Source organism: Sorex fumeus, unplaced genomic scaffold (genome assembly GCF_029834395.1).
Source record: "Sorex fumeus unplaced genomic scaffold, SorFum_2.1 ptg000086l, whole genome shotgun sequence".
NCBI classification, from domain to species: Eukaryota; Metazoa; Chordata; class Mammalia; order Eulipotyphla; family Soricidae; genus Sorex; species Sorex fumeus.
The window spans coordinates 29,111,703-29,133,582 of NW_026606143.1; the positions used below are offsets into that span (position 1 = coordinate 29,111,703).

The following is a 21,880-nucleotide window of genomic DNA, read 5'->3' on the forward strand; positions in this document are numbered from 1 at the left end:
GGTTTTGATCTGCATCTCCCTGATGATTAATGATGTAGAGCATTTTCTCATGTGCCTTTTAGCCATTCGGATTTCTTCTTTGGGAAAGTTTCTGTTCATTTCGTCGCCCCATTTTTTGATGGAGTTGGCTGTTTTCTTCTTGTGCAGTTCAACCAGTACTTTGTATATCCTTGATATCAACCCCTTTTCAGATGTGTATTGGGCGAATTTCCTTTTCCATTCTGTAGACTGTCTTTGTATTTTGTTTACTGTTTCTTTTGAGGTGCAGAAGCTTCTTAGTTTAAGATAGTCCCTTTTATCTATCTCTGTTTTCACTTGCTTGGCCAGTGGCAATACATCTTTGAAGATACCATTAGCTTCAATATCATGGAGGGTTTTGCCAACTTTGTCTTCAATGTACCTTATGGATTCCGGTCTGATGTTGAGGTCTTTAATCCATTTTGATCTTACTTTTGTACATGGTGTTAAGCAGAGATCTGAGCCCACTTTTTTGCATGTAGCTATCCAGTTTTGCCTGCACAATTTGTTAAAGAGTTTTTCTTGCTCCATTTCACTTTTCTTGCCCCTTATCGTAGATTAGATGACCATATGCTTGTGGGGAAATATCAGTATATTTAACCCTGTTCCATTGGTCTACAGTTCTGCCTTTGTTCCAGTACCATGCTGTTTAATTATTACTGCTTTCTTTTTTTTGAAACAAATAGATTTTATTTGGAGGATTTTTGGAGAGGGAGGGGCAGAGAGAGAGAGAGAGAGAGACACGAAAGCATGAAAGTACACATCTCAAGGAGGGGAGATGCGGGCGACACATGCGTCGGGCATCACATGTGCTCAGCCACATGGGCGTAAGCACACATGGGCCCAGGCAGTACTATGCTGTTTTAATTATTACTGCTTCCTAGTAGAGTTTGAAGTTAGGGAGTTTGATTCCTCCCATTTTCTTTTTCCCAATAATTGCTTTAGCTATTCATGGGGGCTTATTGTTCCATATACATTTCAGGAGCATTTGCTCAATTTCTTTGAAGAATCATCACCCCATTTTTGATGGGATTAGATGTTTTCTTGTAGAGTTCAACCAGTGCTTTGTATATCCTTGATATCAACCCCTTATCAGATGAATATTGGGTAAATACTCTTTCCCATTCTGTATATTGTCTTTGTATTCTGTTCACTGTATCTTTTGAGGTGCAAAAGCTTCTTAATTGAAGAAAGTTTCATTTGTTTATCTCTGTTTCCACTTGGTTGGTCAGTGGTCTTTAAGATACAGTAGCCTCAATATCGTGGAGGGTTTTGTCGACCTTGTCTTCAATGTACTTTACAGATTTTGGCCTGATGTTGAGATCTTTAATCCATTTTGATCTGACTTTGGTTCATCGTGTTAGGTCGAGGTCTAAGCCCATATTTTTGCAACTAGTTGTCCAGTTATGCCAGCACCATTTGTTAACGAGGCTTTCCTTGCTCCACTTCACATTTCTTGCTCCCTTATCAACGAATAGATGTTCATACATTTGGGGTTGTGTGTACGGATATTCCAACCTGTTCCATTGGTCTGCGGCTCTGCCTTTGTTCCAGTACCATGTTGTTGTATTTATTACTGCTTTGTAGTAGAGTTTGAGGTTGGGGAGGGTGATGCCTCCCCACGTCTTTTTTCCCAAGAATTGCTTTAGCTATCTGTGGGCATTTGTTGTTCCATATGCATTTCAGGAGTGCTTGATCTATTTCTTTGGAGAATTTCATGGCTACCCTTATAGGGATTGCATTGAATCTATATAACGTTTTTGGGAATATTCCGATTTTGACAACGTTAATTCTTCCTATCCATGAGCAGGGGATATGTTTCCATTTCCTCTTGTCCTCTTTTATTTCATGGAGTAGTGTTTTGTAGTTTTCATTGTAGAGGTCCTTTACCTCTGTAGTTAGGCTGATTCCAAGGTATTTGATTTTCTGTGTCACAATTGTGAACCGGATTATTTTTTTCATGTCACTTTCCTCTCTCTCATTATTTTTGTATAGGAAGGCCATGGATTTTTGGACACTGATTTTATAGCCTGTGACTTTAATATACAAGTCTATTGTTTCTAGGAGTTTCTTGGTAGAGGATTTAGCATTCTCGAGATATAGTATTCTATCATCTGCGAATAGTGAGAGCTTGGTATCTTCCTTTACTATCTGGATGCCTTTAATGTCTTTTTATTGCCTGATCACTATTGCAAGTACTTCCAGAACTATGTTAAACAGAAGTGGTGATAATTGGCATCCTTGTCTTGTCCCTGATCTTAGAGGAAAGGCCCTTAGTTTTTCCCCATTGAGGGTAATGTTTGCCATGTGTTTGTTGTGGATGGCTTTGACTATCTTGAGGAAAGTTCCTTCAAAACCCATTTTGACGAGAGTTTTCATCATAAACGGTTACTGGATCTTGTCAAAAGCTTTCTCTGCATCTATTGATATGATCATATAGTTTTTATCTTTACTTTTGTTGATATGATGGATTATGTTGATTAATTTCTGAATGTTAAACGATCCTTGCATCCCTGGGATGAATCCCACTTGGTTGTGGTGTATGATCTTTTTGATGAGTTTTTGGATTCTATTTGCTAATATTTTGTTGAGCATCTTCACATCCGTGTTCATCAGGGATATTGGCCTATAGTTTTCTTTGTTGGCAGTAAATTTGTTGGCTTTTGGTGTTGGGGAGATATGTCCCTTTAGAATCTGTTTGGGAGAGTTCCTGTTTTTTTAATTTTCTGAAAGAGCTTGAGGAGTACTGGCAAAAGGTCTTCTTTAAATGTTTGGAAGAATTCACTAGTGAATTTGTCTGGGCCTGGGCTTTTGTTTTTGGGAAAACTTTTGTTTACCACTTAATTTCCTTGATATGAATGGGTCTATTCAGGTACCCCAAGTCTTCCTGGTTCAATCTTGGGAGATTTTAGGAATCTAGGTATTTATCCATTTCTTCTAGGTTCTCTTGTTTTGTGGCATAAGACTCTCAGAGTAGTCTCTGGTGAACTTTTGAATTTTGTTGGTTTCTGTTCTGACTCATTTTATTAGGGTTCTCTTTCTCTCTCTCTTTCTTTGTGAGTCTTGCTAATGGTTTATCCATCTTATTTATTTTCTCAAAGAACTAGCTCTTGGTTTTATTACCTTTCAGATTTTTTTTTTGGTTTCTATGTCGTAAATTCTAAGTTTTATTATTTCTCTCCTTAGGCCAATTTTGCGTTCCTTTCATTGGTCTTTTTCTAAGATCTTGAGCTGTGTGGTTAGGTTATCTATGAAGGCCCTGTCTTCTTTCCTTAGGAATGCTTGCATCACTATAAATTTTCCTCTTAGCACAGCTTTAGTTGCGTCCCATAGATTCTGGTAGCTTGTGTCTTTATTCTCATTTGTTTCCAGGTATCTTTTGATTTCGTGTTTGACTTCCTTCCTAACCCGCTCGTTGTTCAACATTGAGTTGTTTAATTTTCAGGTGTTTGATTTGTTTCTCAATGTCTTTGTGTGATTCTCTTCTATCTTGAGTGCATCATGGTCTGAAAAGATTGTTGATACTACTTCTATCTTCCTTATTCTATTGAGGTATGTTTTGTGGCCTAGCATGTGGTCTATTTTGGAGATTGTTCCATGTGCACTGGAGAAGAATGTGTATTCTTTCTTTTGGGGGTGTTAAGCTCCGTATAGGTCTATTAGCCCTCTCTCTTCTATTTCTTCCTTCAAAGCCAATGTTTCCTTGTTGAGTTTTGTTCTTGTTGATCTATCCAGAGGTGATAAGGAGATGTTGAAGTCTCCAACTACTATTGTGTTGCTAGCAATGTCCTCCTTAAAATCTGTAAGCAGTTGTTTTAAGTATTTAGCTGTTCCCTCATTAGGTGTGTATACATTTGAGAGTGTGATTTCTTCCTGTTGTACATATCACTTGATAAATAGAAAATGGCCTTTGCTGTCCCTTCTAATCTTTTTCAACCTGAAATTTATGTTCTTCGGATACTAGTATGGCCACCCCAGCTCATTTCAGGGAGCTGTGCTTGCAGAATTTTCTTCCATCCTTTACCTTTGAGTCTGTGTTTGCTCTGTTTGTTCAGATGTGTTTCTCGTAGACAGCAGAATGTTGGTTTCAGTTTCTCAATCCATTTTGCCACTCTGTGTCTCTTGATTGGTGCATTTAGACCATTGATATGGAGAGAAATTATTGTCATGGTGTTTTGTGCCATCTTTCTGTAGGGGTTGGTTGTGTTTATAAGTTTTTTCCTTCTTGTCTTACAGGAGCCACTTAAATCTTTCTTTTAGGTTTGGTTTTGAGTCTATAAAGTTCCTGAGTTGTTGTTTGTCTATAGAATTGTGTATCGTTCGATCGAGTTTGAGTGAGAGTTTTGCTGGATAAAGTATTCTTGGTGAGGTGTTCATTTCATTGAGTTTTTTCACTATATCCCACCAATGTCTTCAGGTTTGGAGGGTTTCCTCTGATAAATCTAAGTAGTGCCCCTTTGTATGTGATTTTCTTCTTTGACCTTGCTGCTTGCAGTATTGTGTCTCTGTCCACAGCATCCATCATTCTGACTATAATATGCCTTTGAGTGTTTTTATTAGGGTCTCTTTTAGATGGCACCCTTCTGACTCTGTGGATCTGGATGTCTACATTCTTTAACTCTGGGAACTTTCCAACAATGATTTCTTTGACTGTGGTTTTTTCATTGGGGTTGCCTCCCTGTCCTTCTGGCATTCTGATGATTCTAATGTTGTTCCTCTTGGTGTCATTCCCTAGGTCTCTGATTCTCCTTAGAGCTATTTTGAGGTCTTTTCTCATTGTCTGTTTTTCCCTCTGCGATTTCTGTTGCTCATTTTCAAGCTCACTGATCCTGTCTTCAGCTGTATTTATCCTACTTCTGAGGGTACCTACTGAGTTTTTAATTTCATTTACTGAATCCTTTATTTGTGACACTTTTTTTGTAGCTTTTTTATTTCTGCTCTCATTTCTTCCTGTATTTTCTCAACTATCGGTTCTATTGTTTCTTTCAATTCTTCCTTTAGTTTTCTGGATATATTTTCCATTGATTCTTTGAGTAGTTCCTTGACCATCCTCTGCACTTCATCTTGGAATGATTCTTTATTGGAGAGAGCATATTTATGGATAACCCAGGTTGAGGATTCAGGACTCTTTTCTTCATCCTCTTCTTGTAGTGGAGGTTTGCAGTGTTTCTTCATGTTGTTTTGGTTGTCTAGTGGTAAAACACTGGGATTCACTAGCACTGTTCCCTCTTATCGTGGGAAACGATTCTGGATAAGGTCGGTCAATGGTGGTCACCCTTCTCCCTTTCTAGAGTCTGACTTTCCTCTCAGGCATTATTCTTTGGCTTATGATGGGCATCTAGTGAAGCTTTGGAGGAGGTGTTCTTTTAATATTGGGCTTGTACAGCTTCTTTTCATACTGGTCTTTTGTTAGAATTGGAATAGGCCAGTGAATAATTGTTGTAGTTGAGGTGGCCAGGAAGTTTCCCACAGAATTAGGTGATAAAGGCTGTGATGAAAGTCAATAGTGGTGGGAGTGGGAAATGTAACTGCAGCGGCATGTGCAGTCTCCTGCCTTGGAGGAGGCAATTCCCACTTTTGAGGAGGTCACGCCCCCTACAGTGGTGGCCATGACCCCAGTCAGTCCAGATGCTAGTCCACAGACCTGTTGGGGAGAGGCAGCACCTAATTGGGCTGGTGCTTGCTGCAGAAGTGGAGGCAGGTGCCTTAGGCAGGGATCCTGGCAGTGGCTGGCTTTCGGGGTCTTGAGTTCAAGTGATCATTTACCAATTTGTCATAATGCAGTTGCTTCAGGCATTAAATGTCCCAATACCAGTCTCACCACCAGTGTCCTCTTCCCTTCACCAGTGTCCCACTTTCCAACCTATCACCCCAGCCTGTCCCCTTGCAGGCACAATCAAATTTACTTAATATTGTTTATTACAATTCAAAGGCAAAAGAGAATTATCAAATCTTAGATCATTAAGAGTCAATTTATGATAATTATTATATCTCACAATGTTGTTACTAAAGTCATTCTCTGAGGTGCTACTGTGCTGGTTGGTACTAGTTGAGTCTTCTGTGCTATTGTTTAGGCTCATTGAGCATGGTGGTCTTCTTTGCAACTTTCCTATCAAATTTGTCATGATCCCACTGGGCTAATAGTACTATGAAAATTTGAGGTTTCCAAGAGCTATAGGTTTTACAATTTGGTAGTTTGGGCAGTTTGATGATGTTCAGTTTTGTGACTGGTCCATTTCTAACTCAGAGAGTGTCGGGTGTGACTGCAGACTGCTGGGATACTATCACTGTCATCCTGTTGTTCATTGATTGCCTCGAACAGGCCCCAGTAACATCTCCTTTGTCCTAGCCCTGAGATTTTAAAAAGTGCCACATTCGAGGCTCTATCAGGGTCAGGAGAATGAGACCCATCATTGTTGATGGTTTTTGCCATATTGAATACGCCACGAGGAGTTTGCCAGACTCTGCCATGTGGGCAGGATACTTTGGTAGCCTGCCAGGTTCTGCAGAGTTGGGCTGAGATAATATATATATATATATATATATATATATTAAAGTGTATAATAGTTTAAGGGTTTTTTGAGACATAGCAATGCAAATTTATATATGCATTATCTTTTTTTCATGCCACAAGGGCCAAGGTGAGTAGCTGCAACAGAGGACACATGAACCAGAAAGCCTACATTATTTATTTCCCCTTTGCTGAAGTGAATATTAGAGAAGATTTGGGATTAAATTAATTTAACCCCATCAGAATACTAATGAATTCTTGGGGGGGTGGTTGGTGGGGTCATGAAGGTAACTGTGTATTTTTTACCAAGGACGGACATAAATGATAGAAAAAATGCAGTAACAAGCTCTAGAGAACACTAAACTCAAGATTAAGAAAGTCAAAGAGCACACACCATTTCTAAGTATAGCATAATCAAATATGTGATTATAGAGTAAAAAGCTTGTGAAATATGGACAAGGTAGTAATATGCTATTCCCATTGTCTTCATGACTCATGTAGACAGCAGGAATTGAAAAGGTATTTTGGAAATGAAATTGACGGTATTTAATAGTTGATTGGTTGCAAATACCCTCACATACAGACAAAAAAGTATATTATGCATATGTTAATGTTTGAGATTTGCAATTCCATTAACTGTTACTGCAGGAAATATTGTTGAACTGAGATATATTTTCTCCATAGAAGTATCCAATAGGCAGTTGAAAATAGGGATGTGGAAAAGAAAGATGGCGGCCGCACAGGAGCCTTGTGGACAGCAGGTTTGAGCCGGGGGCGGGGGGCGGCAGGGGCCTCATGGGAAGGGGGGCATTCTGGGCCGTCCTTCACGCCCGACCGAGGTCACCAGCTGCCCCCCACGAGCGGCTCTCCGGCACGGCCACAACTCCAGAGCACAGAAACCAATCTCTTAACTATCTAACTTTTAATAGAAATACTTCCAGGGTTAATAAGTAAAACAGCAGAAATCCAAAACCGCTTTATTCTTAAACCAAGCTGTAGAAAGCAAATCATTTCGCAACGCTGTTTCAGCATATCTGATTCGGGGGGGGGGGGTCGTAAACGCTAAACAATAATTGTGCATCTTCTATCGAAACAATGTATCTAGTCAAAGTAGATAGAGTATTAACTAGAACTCATCTGCCTCACAGGAATTGGGGGGGGGGAGGTGGGGTTCTATTGGGGTTCACGGTTAAAAATAAGTATTTGTAAAGGGAAATGTGTTTGATACTTACATGACTGAGACCTAAACCCGAAAGCTCTGTAACTTTTCCCACAGTGATTCAATAAAGAAATAAACTATAAAAAAAAAAAAGAAAATAGGGATGTGGAGCTAAGCCAAAATTGTACTAACTGTCCTATTAGTACTCTCATTGTTCTGTGTTATACCTGAATTTTGCTATATAGATTGATTTAATGCACTGTTTTGTTATTTTAATAACATATAATAAATTAATAAATATTCATAAGATAGGAAATATGCAAATATGAGTTACCAATATGCTCTGTTTCTATTAGTTCAACATTTCAGACTCCACATGTAGGCAATCTTTAACTGCTTAACTTAATCACATGTAGTCACAACAGGGCTTCCTTATTTTTTTAAAGATAAGAATTTTATTGTAAATGTAGTCATGTGTTCATGATATTTTGATTAATGACAGGCCAATTGTACTACTGTGGTGGTCTAAATGCACCATAGCTTAGGTGTACAGTAGGCTCTGTCATTGAAATTTGTGTAATCACCCAGCAACAAAAAAATCACTTAATGATGAATTTCTTAGAATATCCATTGTCACACTATCCAGGATTCCATGTATTATCTTATTTGTCTATCAAAAATCAGCTTGTTTCCACATTCTGACTATTGGGAATAAATCTATTATTATTTTGAAAATTTATTTACCTGAAGTTTGGAACCACACAAAGGCTTACTCCTGGATCTGCTCAGGGATCACTCCTGGAGAGGCTTGAGGAACCATATGGGGTGCTGGGGATTGAATTTGGATCAGCTGTGTGCAAGACAAGTGCCCTACCTACTGTACTATCTTTCCAGATCCAAGGGAATAATTATATTCATTATACAGAGAATAAGATGGTAATTGGATAAAATTTTATAGTTCAAAATTACTTCTGCACTATAGCACTGTAGCATTGTCCTCCCATTGTTCATCAATTTGCTCGAGCAGACACCTGTAATGTCTCACAACAAATTGTGAGACTTGTTGTTACTGTTTTTGGCATGTAAAATATGTCACAGGTATCTTGCCAGGCTTCGCTGTGTGGGCAAGATACTCTTGGTAGCTTGCCAGGCATTCCAAAAGGGGCAGAGGAATCAAACCCGTGTTGGCTGCGTGCAAGGCAAACGGCCTACCCGCTGTGCTATCACTCCAGCCCATTAGAGTATAAGCAAATATAAAATATTTGTGTAGTTGAGAGGGAGGGAAGAGAGATGGGTACACTGGTGATGCGTGTGGTGTTATAATTATGTCCATGAGACACCATTATTGGAAACACTGTAAGTCAAAAACTAATATTATTAGAAAAACAAAATAGTTTTTCAAATTCTTTTTAATAGGGGAAAAGGCCATGCCTGGCTCAGAGATTAGTCCTGAGAGTAATTGCAGGACTGTATGAGATGCTGGGATCAAAATGGGATAAGCCATATAAAAGATGAGCCCCTTAATCTTTCTACTATCTTTCTTGCCCCCTTATACTTAACTGATCTTAAAGAATAACTGTTTAAAGTAAAAAATGTAAACATATATTAGGTGATTATAGCATATATGCAAGTGAAAAGAATGACAAAAGTATTTTGAGAAACTGGAAGGACTAACTGAAATATCCTGCCCAAAGGCACTCCATATGTAGCATTACAGAGTTCCTTGAAAGTGAATTTAGACAGTCAAAAATTGCTATTGAAAGTTCTAGGGCAACTACTAAAGAATCTTGGAAGCATTCATAACGGATATACTAAAAGATAAAATAGGATTCAAAAAGGCTCAATTAAGGTCTGGAGAGATAGCACAGGGGAAAAGTACTTCTCTTGTATGTGGCTGACCCAGGTTCAGACTCTTGTAATGCATATGCTTCTCTAGGGGTCACTCTTCAGCACAGAGCCAGGAATAGCACCTGTGTACTGCTGGGTGTCATCCAAACACCCACCCTTCAAAAGAGAGCTCGATTTACACAGACAAGGAAGGAAAAGGAGATGGGGAAGGGAAAAGAAAATGCAATAAACTGACAATTTGGTGGTGGTGGAGGTGCAATAACTTTCTATAGTATAGGCATAAACTTTAACACTATTATAAACCATGTTACCTCAATGCTAAAATGAATGAAAAACCAAACATTACTTATAAACATGGCAGCTTTTAGTCCAACTATATCAGAAATCACTAAAATGTGAATTATATAAGTATAGCACTAAAATACATATACTGAAAGAAAGGAAAGTTTGGCATCGATATCTAATGTATCTTTTTCCTTAGCAAACTAGAGGAAAAAGAACATTTTAAGTCCACAGTCAAATAAATAGTCAAAACAGAGGGAAAAAATTGAAAACAGTAAAATAGATCAAATAAATAAAAAGTTTGTACTTCGAGAAAAGACAATGAAATTTGTAAACATCCAGCAGTTTAATGAATAAAAGAAATATAATCTATTTCAGAAATGAAACAGGTTATTATCTATGATTATTAAAAGATGATAAAATAATAAAAACATCTATACATAGATTTGATAAATGAGCTAACATTACCTAATTCCATTACAGACACAAATTACCAAAACTTATACAAGGAAGAACAGCTTAACTGAAAAGGCTATATCTATTCAAATTGATAAAATGTTAATGATCTCCTTCCAAAGTAAACATCAGACCTGTATAGTTTAACTGCTAAAGTCTGCAAAAAATTTAAGGAAAAATTGCTATCAAGTCTCTGCAACCTCATTTACAAAATAAAATTGAGGGAATTCTTCTTAATTGATTTGATAAGGCCCTTATTACTCCATTATCAAATTCAGATCAAGATGTCACAAAGAAAACTGCATACCAGTTTTCTCATGAACAGAGATGTAAAAATAATTCGACAGAATATTTTAAAAACTAAAAGTTTACATAAAGAATTATAATTCACAAATAAGTGAAATTTATTTTCAATATAAAATTCTCTGTGCATGTGGGGGGCTGGAACGATAGCACAGTGGGTAGGGCATTTGCTTTGCACGCAGCCAACATGGCTGTTCCAAGTTCGATTCCTCTGCCCCTCTTGGAGAGCCCAGCAGGCTACCGAGAGTATCTCGCCAGCAAGTCAAAGTATGCAAGCTACCCGTGAGGTATTCGATATGGCAAACACAATAACAAGTCTCACAATGGAGACATTACTGGGCCCACTCAAGCAAATCAATGAACAATGGGATGACAGTGACAGTGACAGTGCATGTGGGAATCCAGATATTTAAAAAAACTATAAGAGCAGGCTACGTTAGAAACAAGAAGATAAGATAAAGATCTTGCTAAATGAAAAGCCCAAGGGGTATCAAGAACTCAACCAGCATTCCTACAAACTCAGATGCTAGATGCTATTAGAACCTGGAAAATAGCCCTGATGCCAAGCAAGCCCTGTCCCAAGCCCTCTCCCCAAGTACTGTCCCCAGCCCAGCCCTGCCCCAACCACAGCGGTGGCTTCACGACAAGCACCGCCCCAAGAATGCTCTACAAACCAAGCCCCATTTGCAGCCTTCGAACCAAGCCAAGCTCTTCCCAGAGCCCACCCAAAAACCAAGGCCCTTACACACAGCCTTGGCACCAAGGCAAACCAAGCCCCATGCAGAAAACCAAGCCCCGCCCCCAGTGCGCGCAACGAACCAAGCCCCACCCCCAGCGAATGCAACAAATCAAGTCCTGCCCCCCCACGCAACTAACCAAGCCACGCCCCCAGCACGTGCAACACACCAAGCCATGCCCCCCCAGCTGACGCAACTAAGCTCCGCCCCTATCGCGCGCAACAAACCAAGCCACGCCCCCAGCCTATGGAACTAACCAAACCACGCCCCAACCCTTGCAATAAGCCAAGCCACGCACCTTGCCCATGCTAATTAACCAAGCTCCGCCCCCAGTCCAAGCAACCAACCAAACCACTCCACTGGCCCACGCAACTATCCAAGCCCCGCCTCCAACCCATGCAACAAACCAATCCACGACCTTAGCCCACCACGTAACAAACAGAGCCCCACCAATAGGCTTTCCGTACTCCGCACAGCCAATGTTCCCGGCGTGCGGGCCGGGGCAAGACTACTTGCCCCATGCCCATCCTCGCCTAGATCCTGCCCCCACCCCATAAGTTATCCTTCCTGCAGCCTTTCCTTTCCCCCTTTCCGTTTCCTGTTCCTCCTCCTGGTGCCATCCCAGAGGCAACCCTCTGCTCCGGCCAGCCGACCCAGCGACCAGTTGCCTTCTCTACCTCAGCAAGCACCATGTCAGGTCAGCGACGGCTCTCTATTATACGGTGCAGCTTTCACGACGATTGCATTGACATTGTGAACCGGCAGATTAAATTCGAGTATGTCGTGTCCTGCATATATAGGTCGATGTCCATATACTTCAGGCGAAGAGAATTGAGAATGAATCATTTGGCAGATTTCTTCAATGATCTGTCAGTAAAAGAGAAAGAACAAGCTGATTGGTTCTTTCACTTGCAGTTAAATCGACGGGCAGAAGTCAACCCCCCAAAGAAATTGAGGCCCCGAAAGTATAAATGGGGAGATGGTCTAAATGCTATGAAGTGCGCTCTTGTACTGGAAAAACACGTTTATTGGCGCCTTTCACGCATTTTTAAGCTGGCCACCGAGCGAAATGATCACCAACTCTGCAGGTATCTCCAAAATTACTACTTGTTTCCGCAAATGCAGTCTGTCAAAGAGGTGGCGAACTACGTAGCCTGTCTGCGCCAACTGCCAACAATGGAACCCGTTGTGGTAAACAACTACTTTTTAGAGCTCTTGATTGAGAGCAAGAAGGAATGAGCCTGGACTGCCTTGCCCCATAGCCACCAGAGGCGAGGTAATTTTCTTTGGACACTTCAGAGTTCACATGGCTCTTTTTTCAACAGTTCCTTCATAGGAAGTTTGGTTCCTAAATAAAGATTTCAAAGGAATTACTTGGTCAGTTTGATTTGTGTATACCTTTTAAGTTTTAAACAGGTATTAGCAGTATCTCCAGCCACCTATGCCCCATTTTCAAGCTGTTGGGGATTGAGGGGATGGAAGGGAAGGTCTCCCACGGGACCTTGGAAAACACAAAGTTAATTTTCCCTTATGAAGAATGGTGGGGTGGGGTGGGGTGGGTGGGTGGGTGGTCTAGGGCCGGGATGTCTCTTGGTACATACCATATGGTGAAAGGACATAAAGAATCTGAGAACTGGTCTACAGAACAGAGTTTACCATGGGTTTGGATGTGGAATGTGTTGATTGGGAGTCAGTGTGGTGGAGGGTATGAGGTTGGAAAGTTGTCCCTGTGGAACCCTACTATTAACAATATTCTAAATCACTCCCTAAATTAAAAAAATTAAAATGGAAGAACATATAAATTAAATCATGTAAAATTAGTGATATTATCTCCTAAAAAGAAGTAAAACACAATTGTAATGATTAAAATAAAATAATAGTAATAATAGGAGTAATATAAAAATGTCAAAATAAAATTTTAAAACAATTTTAAAAGGAATTTAGCTCCCTAGTCTATTCAGAGCTTATGTGGAGTGAGATATGCTGCTCTGGGAACCTTAAAGGAAGGAGACAAAAAATAAAGGGAGTTCAACTTTACTAAGATGAACAGATGTTACCATGTGATTACTATGGGTAGTAACATGGGTGTCCTAGAAATGGTAGAACATTCCTCTTTGACAAGTCAACCCTAGGTGGGTGGTGATACTAATTGGGCTGTAGACTGGCTTTTTACACAGATAAGTGAGTAGTTTCATAAGTCATCATGCTGGACATGGATGATGTTCTTACAAAACTTCAAATAGTTTTTCTCTTCAGCTGAATCAAAAGGTAGAAAACATAAGGTAAAGGCTATGATCAAATTTCTGATGGTAAATATAAAGCCCCCGGCGCCATGTAATCTCATCAATGGCCAAGATCCAGAGACTATAAAACAGCTCCTGGGGGCTGGAGCAATAGAACAGCAGATAGGGCATTTGCCTTATATGCAGCCGACCAAGATTCGATTCCCAGCATCCCATATGGTCCCCCAAGCACCGCCAGGAGTAATTCCTGAGTGCATAAACCAGGAGTAACTCCTGTGCATTGCTGGGTGTGACTCAAAAAGAAAAAAAAAAAACAGCTCCTGGAAGAGAGCCACGCAGAATCTCCTGCCCCCTGAAGGCTGTCTTCACCCGGGCCCTCAGAGGGGGACAGGTTGAATTTCCCTCCCCGCCCCAAGCAGAACCCAGTAGCCGAACACCCCCAGAACCCAGCCACAGCCATGCTCAAGGCCTCTCGCCACATGTTTGGACAAGTCTCACACATGAAGGAAATTACTTCAATTTGTGATAATGTGTTATATAGTTTTCTAATGTGAAACATCTCTTCTCTCATATGTATAATTAGAGTGTATACGCCACAAAAGAGCAGGTTTATCTTTTTGTTTCATTCTTTTGTTTTATTTTTTTTGGCCACACCCAGTGGCACTCAGGAATCACTCCTGGCTCTTTAGGAGTAATGAGGAATCACTCCTTGTGGGCTTGGGGGACTATATGGGAGGTCAGGGATCAAACCTGGGTCAGCCACTTGCAAGGTGAGCACCCTACATGCTGTACTATATCTCCAGCATTTTTTTTCTTATTCATTATTTTTCAACACATCATCAGTAGGGTAAAACTAAGAGTCTACTGCCCCCGCACCTGGCTGTCCTCACCAGGGCCCCTTGGAGGGGAGAGGGTTGAGTTTCTCTTGCCCCCCTGCCCCGAGCAGAGCCCCAGCAGCTGAGGACCTCAGGAGCCAGCCATGGCCATGCTGGGACCACTCTCCACCCGTCTGGATGGGCCTCATGCATGAAAGAACTGGCAGAGGAACCCAGGCATGTGGGTCCCGGGACTGAGGTCTCCAAGCCTACTTGGATTGGGACTGGGCCTTCTCCACCTAGACCCTCCATCTTCCAGTAGGTAGGCGTCACACCCACCAGCTGCCACCAGCGCCAGGTTGGTCCCATCAACAGCCAAGACGCAGAGACTATAAAACCCAGCTCCTGGAAGCGCATGGCCGCCTTATTATCTTATTTTCCTTTGGAGAACCTGGCAGGCTACCAAAAGTATCCTGCCCTCATGTCAGAGTCTGGCAAACTTCCCGTGTCATATTCAATATGTCAAATACCAGTAACAATGATGGGTCTCAGTCTCCTAATCCTGAAAGAGCATTGAAATGGCTCTTTTAAAATCTCAGGACTAGGAAGAAGGAGACGTTACTGGTGCCTGCTCGAGGAAATTGACAAACAACAGGATGATCGTGATCGTGATTATTTTTCAAGTCATAAGTGTTCAGAAAATACCCACTAAATTAATGAATAAAACATTAAAGTAGTTGCACATTCGAGAAATATGCTGTGTAGGCAACATCAAAGTATTTACTTTCAAAAGTACACAAGCAGAATGATCCAGGAAAAATGGATAATATGGTCAGGTTGAAAGATAAGTCACATTCACATATGCCCTTTAGATAATAGAATAAAACTAATACAAATTATAAGTAATGTGTATAGTAATTACTTTAGGGGAGCAGGTAATTACACTCTAATCTGCTTCGTCAAGGAGAGAAAAAATGAGTTTGTGCTGAATATCTTAAGAAATGCTTTATTATGGAAATAGGGTTTCATGTTCTCTTATACGGCCGTTCCCAGCAGTGTGTGGGGGCCTCACTCCCAGCAATGTTCATACTAGTCATGCAGGCCTGGAAATTCAGTACTCAGACTTATACCTGGCAGTGCTCAGGGAGTTATATGGCTCTAAGGATCATTTCTCCAGCCCAATTATTTTCAGTTTTAAGACTATGGGGGGGGGGGGGGGTTGGAGAGATAGAATAAGGATTAGAACCCATGTCTGACAAAAAAGGAGGTGACTTAATCCTCAGAACCATGTGGTGGTTTGCATAGGGGAGACCTAGGTTTGAAGTCTGGCACCACATAGTCCCCTGAGTACTGCTAGGTGTTGAGTCCCAAGCACCGAGCCAGAAATAACTCAGAGAACCTTCAGGAGTGGCCAGAAAAACAAACTGCACATGCATCACACACTCACACACATGCACGCACACACACACACACACACACACCACAAAAATAATCCAAAGTAAGAGGATGTGGAAACACTCAATGCCTCTTTTGCAGACCACAACACCCAAAAGGAGAGAGAGAACAAAAGGGAATGCCCTGCCACAGAGGCAGGGTGGGATAGGGGGGATGGGGGTGGGAGGGATACTGGGATCCATGGTGGTGGAAAATGGGCACTGGTGAAGGGGTGGGTATTTGATCATTGTATAATTGAAACCCAAGCACAAAAATTTGTAAGTCTACAACTGTACCTCATGGTGTTTCACTAATAAATTTTTTTTTAAAAAACGAGTATATGGAAACAAAAAGTACAGGAGGAAAAAGACATGAATAAAATCACTCTATATTAGGACTTCTTAAAACATTTTCTACTTGCAAATACTTTTTGTCTGTGAATGCCAGAAATACATCAGATTCATCCTATGTTGCTTTTGAATTAATTTTTGCTTGTTGCATGTTCACAAACCTTTTACTACTGCTAATTTTTGGTGACTTCAACATTCGGCGGGAACCATGCTTTAAGAAGCCAGGTGCAGAAGGAGAGAGGATAGTGATGGCTAGACAGCAGGCACAGGAGCTGCCAGAGTGGCAGCAGCTCTTGGCACCCTGAACAGCGGGGCCAACAGGGTCATACAATTTCTGTGTGAATGCCTGTAAGTGCCTTTATTTTCTCTCAGAAAGAGTGGTTTTAAGTAGAACCAAATTGGCACCCATGCTGCAATCCAGCCCAAGTGGGACTCATGAAGTTGGCTGTTGCCGCAACCCATGCAGCTAGTCAAACGTTGGCCCAAGAGAAGAGACGGAATGAGAGTTGCAAAGACAGGGTAGGGAGGACTGTATGAAGCTCATTGTAATGCTCATAGCAAAGCTCATTGATTTTTTTAATTTGTTTGTTTTTGTTTTTGTTTTTTGCTTTTTGGGTCACACCCAGCAATGCTCTTGGCTCTGCACTCAGGAATTATTCCTGGCGGTGCTCAGAGGATCATGTGGGATGCTGGGAATCGAACCGGGGTCTGTGGCATGCAAGACAAATGCCCTACCTGCTGTGCTATCGCTCCAGCCCCAAAGGTCATTGACTTTTATAGTATGCAGTAGACAATTGTTGGAAAAAGCCAAGGGTTATAAGTACGGCAAGCTACTCTATCTATTAATCTGTTTTGCAGCTGTATAAACGGGCAGTTCCTTGAACTTTCTCAGCACAACAGGACAGGAATGAGAATGTGGCTTCTGGTCCTGCCAAGGCGGATCAGGTGCATCCTTCCCTTCAGCCCCCCTTAACATGGTCAACCGCCAGGGCATGGCGCTCCCACAGGCCAAGTTTTTCCCCTGCTCTTTCCCTTTTCAGGAAAACCAAGCAGGAGCTACCAAGGCCAGTCCCCAAAAGATGGTGGCACCCGTGCAGACTCCAAAGCTGGAAGAGCTACCAGAGCTACAGCATTCCTCAGCACTATGGGCTGTCATGGAAGCATAAGTTTAGCGTGAATGAATGGGGCTCTTTGGGTTCAACTTGGCACTACCGCAGAGTGCAGGTGCCGGAGTTGAGGGAGCACCTGGCTTCCCACCATGGGAGACCGGTTCAGGCAGCTCACCACTGGCAGGGGCATCCCCAGCACCATTTTTTCCCAAGACCATTGTCTGCCACCAGTGTCACCCACAGCATATTATGGAGGAAAACCTCCTTGAGCACCAACTGTCTGAAGACCAAGGACGGGCGGGATGTGCCCCCCTGGGCAGGTTCTACTGGACAAGTGGCTACAGCCCATGCAGAGTGCCTGGGCGGAGAAGGGTAGCTGTCCTGGCCTCAGTCCTGGTCCCTGCCAGAGCCACGGCTGCCATCGCCACTGGGGCACGGCACTACCAGGAAGTCAGCCTGAACACAGGGTGTCAGGGCATCAGGAGCCTCATGGTGCCCTCGGCCTTCCTGATACCCCCAAATCGCTGATATGCCTTTGACTTAACTCCCAACAACTCAGGACCAAGTTTCTTCTGAGAAATTAAACTGCCAAAAGTTAAGTACTTTCGTGAGCCTCGCCACAAACCACCTCTGGCTCAGCCATACAAGCTCATTTATAGGCTTTGTACCAGAGACCCTAAATAAATCTCAAAAGAGATCAAAATCTGCAGTTAATCTCAGACTGGCACAAAGCTGAACAGACCAAAGTAGATCACAGTGGGGCTGGTTTGCCTGGCTTCTGCCCAATCAGAATCCCTGCCAGCAGTCACTTGCTCCTATAATCCGAATTGCCACTAAGCCTCCAGCCGGACTCCGCTGTCTTGGATATACCTTGGATAGACCTCATCAAGATATTATCACTATTACTATCACTATCACCCCGTTGTTCATAGATTTGCTCCAGTGGGCGCCGGTAACATATCCATTCGTTCCTGTCACATGCTAGTGTAGCCTGATGGCATATTGGGTGCTCTTTCAGGGTCAGGAGAATGAGGACCATCATTGTTACTGTTTTTGGCATATCAATTACGCCACGGGTAGCTTGCCAGGCTCTGCCGTGTGGGCAGGATACTCTTGGTAGCTTGCCGGGCTCTCTGAGAAGGATGGAGGCTTTTGTGGCAGCCTCTAATCACCTTTTACAGGTGTTCCCAGTCAGGCATATATGCGGGCAGGATACTCTCGTAGCCTGCCAGAACTCTGAGAGTGAGAACTAGAGAATAAGAGGTCTGAGAGCTTGGTTTTATAGTTTCTGGATCTTGGCCGTTGATGGGGTTACACGGCAGTTAGTGGGTGTAACTGTCTAGCTACTGGAAGATGGGGGATCTGGGTGGAGGAGGCCTAGTCTGGAACCGAGCAGGCTTAAAGATCTCAGCCCTGGGTTCCACACACCTGGGTTCCTCTGTCAGTTCCTTCACACATGAGGCTGGCCCGAGCATATGGAGAGTGGTCTGAGCATGGCTGTGGCTGGGTCCAAGAGGTCTTTATCTGCCGGGGCTCTGCTCGGGACAGAGAGGGAAACTCAACTCACCCTCCTCCAAGGGGCCCCCGTGAGGACAGCCAGGTGCGGGGTCAGGAGACTCTGTGCTGTTCTCCTCTGGGAGCTTGGTTTTATAGTCTCTTTTTATAGATAGATAGATAGATAGATAGATAGATAGATAGATAGATAGATAGATCTCGCCCACACGGCAAAACCTGGCAAGCTACCCGTGGCATATTCGATATGCCAAACACAGTAACAAGTCTCACAATGTTACTTGTCCCGCTCGAGCAAATTGATGATCAACGGTAGGACAGTGACAGTGATAAATTTTATATATAATTTATATATATATGATAAATTAATATATCTGTAGTACTGTCCTCCTGTTGTTCATCGATTTGCTCAAGCAGGCCCAGTAGCTTCTCCATTGTGGAAGTTGTTACTGTGTTTGGCATATTGAATACGTCATGGGTAGCTTGCCAGGCTTTGCCGTGTGGGTGAGATTCTCTCAGTAACTTGCTGGGGTCTCTGAGAGGGGCAGAAGAATCGAACCTAGCTAGGCTGGGCTGGTCGCTTGCAAGGCTAATGCCTTACCACTGTGCTATTGCTCCAGCCCAATTAAGATATTAATTATTAATTATATATCAATATATTAATTATGAACATAAATATATTAATATTAACCATATATTAATATAATATTAATCTATTAATTATATGTATATAAATATATTCATATATAATAATTGTATATTGTATATAACATATAATTTTATGTTTTAATATAATTAATTATAATTTAATTATATATAAATATATATAATTTTATATATGATATGGGCTGGAGCGATAGCACAGTGGTAGGGCATTTGCCTTGCACATGGCCAACTCAGCTGACCTGAGTTTGATTCCTCCTCCCCTCTCGGAGATTCTGGCAAGCTACTGAGGGTATCTCGCCCGCATGGCAAAGTCTGGCAAGCTACCCATGATGTATTCGATATGCCAAACACAGTAACAACAAGTCTCACAACAGAGACGTTACTGGGCCTGCTTGAGAAAATTGATGAACAACGGGAGGACAGTGCTACAGTGCTATATATGATATATATTTATATATAATTAATATATTATATATTAATTATATATAATATATTATATAATATATAATATAACTTTATATATAATTAATTATATATTAATCTGCTGGAAATTCGGGTATACAGGTCCTGTGACTGAAATCTCCAGGCTTTCTCGGGGTTGGGATGGACTGCCTTCCCCCACCTCCCTGTATCTTTGGAAGTCCTGGCAGTCATGTCTACACCCCAAAGATGCCACCCAAGTAAAAAAAAATCTACTTCAGCTGTACCTTCCTGATAAAAAGACCGATTGCGCTAAACAAACATGATGACCTCTTAGCACCTGTGTTGTAAAGCATAATGCATAAAAGAAGAGAGAGAGAGACAGACAGAAAGACAGAGAGAAGACGCCTTCCATAGAGAGGGTGTGGGGGATTTGGGAGGGTGGGAGGGGAAACTGGGGACACTAAGTGGTGGAAAATGTACACTGGTGGAGAGATGGGTATTGGATTATTTTATGACTGAAACCTAATCATGAACAGCTTTGTAATGGTCTGTGTCATGGTGATTCAATAGAAAAGGAAGCCATGTTCATATAATCAAGGCTTAGATGTAGGAATAAGGCTGAGAAAATATATTAAGTATTGAAGAATATTATAGATTTGTGTTTTTGTTGTAGCTGGCTCAGAAGTTTCCTATAGTAGCAGAGTATATGCATATATATATATATATATATATATATATATATATATATAGCAGAGTTGATGGTTAGACAGGATACAAAGGATGAAAAAGGGGCTAGACATGATATAAAATCCTTGAAAATAGAGATAATTCCTCAATTTTGATACTACTCCTGGCTTTCCAGTATCTCAGACTGATTAATATCAAAGCAAATATTAACCATCAATATGGTTAATAATTAGCAATCAGTACCACATTCTTTATAAAGAAGAAAATGGAACCAAATGGTATAATAAAAAGAAAGGATGTTGGAGGAAGAAATAGAATATACACATATTTTAAAATTCCATTCACATGGTTATAGATTTACATGGATACTTTGGTTATGATGAAATATTTTTATGCTAAAACATTTAAAGTGCCTGAGTTAAACTTGTCACAGTTTGGTTCATTGACATCTTATTGAGAATCTTCATGTCTATGTTCATCAGGAAACATTTTTCTGTCGCTTTCTTTTTTTACGTAATGTTTCTGTCTGTTTTGATGCCAGAATAATTCTGGCTTCACAAAAACTATTTGGAAGAATTCCCTTTTCAGTTTTTTGGAATAGATTGAAAACGATAGGTAATAGGTCATCTTTGAAAGTTTAATAGAACTCACTAGTAAAACTGTCAGGTCCTGAGTTTTTGTTTTTGACGAACCTTTTGATTAATGTTTCAATATCTTTACTTGTAACTGGTCTATTCATGTTTTCTATTCCCTCCTTATTCAGTCTTATGAGGTTGTATTATTCTAGGAATTTGTCCATTTCTTCTAGGTTCTCTACATAGTAGTGTAAAATTATTCATAGCAATCTCTTATGATCCTTTCCATTTCTGTATTATCTGCCCAAACTTCTCCCCTTTTTCATTTCTGATGCTATTTATTAGGGGGGTTTAGTGAGCATAGTTTAAGGTTTGTTAATATTGGTTTTGTTTTTAGAGAATCAGTGTCTGGGCTCATTGATCTGTGTTGTTTATTTTATTGCTGTTTTGTTTTTCTTCTATTGTAATTGTACAATACCCTATCTTTTTCATATCTGTTTCTTTTTCTAGTTTACTTAAGTGCGGAGTTTGATTTATTTTTCCTTATTGTAAACATGTACAGCTCTGATCTCTCTCTCTCTTACTCTGCTTTTGCTGTATTGCATTTGGTCTGATAATATGTATCTTCATTTTCTTTGGTCTCGGCATTTTTTTAGTTAACCTTTTCATTGATCCAGTTGTCAGTACCGTTGTTGTTCGGTCCTATATGCTGGTTGGTTTTTTTTCAACCATTGTTGTAGTTTATTTCTAGT

At 41.1% G+C, this 21,880-nt stretch overlaps 1 protein-coding gene across 1 annotated transcript; it reads left to right on the top strand.

The window, feature by feature from the left end:
* The first annotated feature begins 12,004 nt into the window (after nucleotides 1-12,004).
* Nucleotides 12,005-12,553, top strand: LOC130039281 (ferritin heavy chain-like). Its single transcript, XM_056131127.1, has one exon. It carries the CDS (start codon nucleotides 12,005-12,007, stop codon nucleotides 12,551-12,553), a length of 549 nt encoding a protein of 182 aa, XP_055987102.1.
* The last annotated feature ends 9,327 nt before the right edge of the window (nucleotides 12,554-21,880 follow it).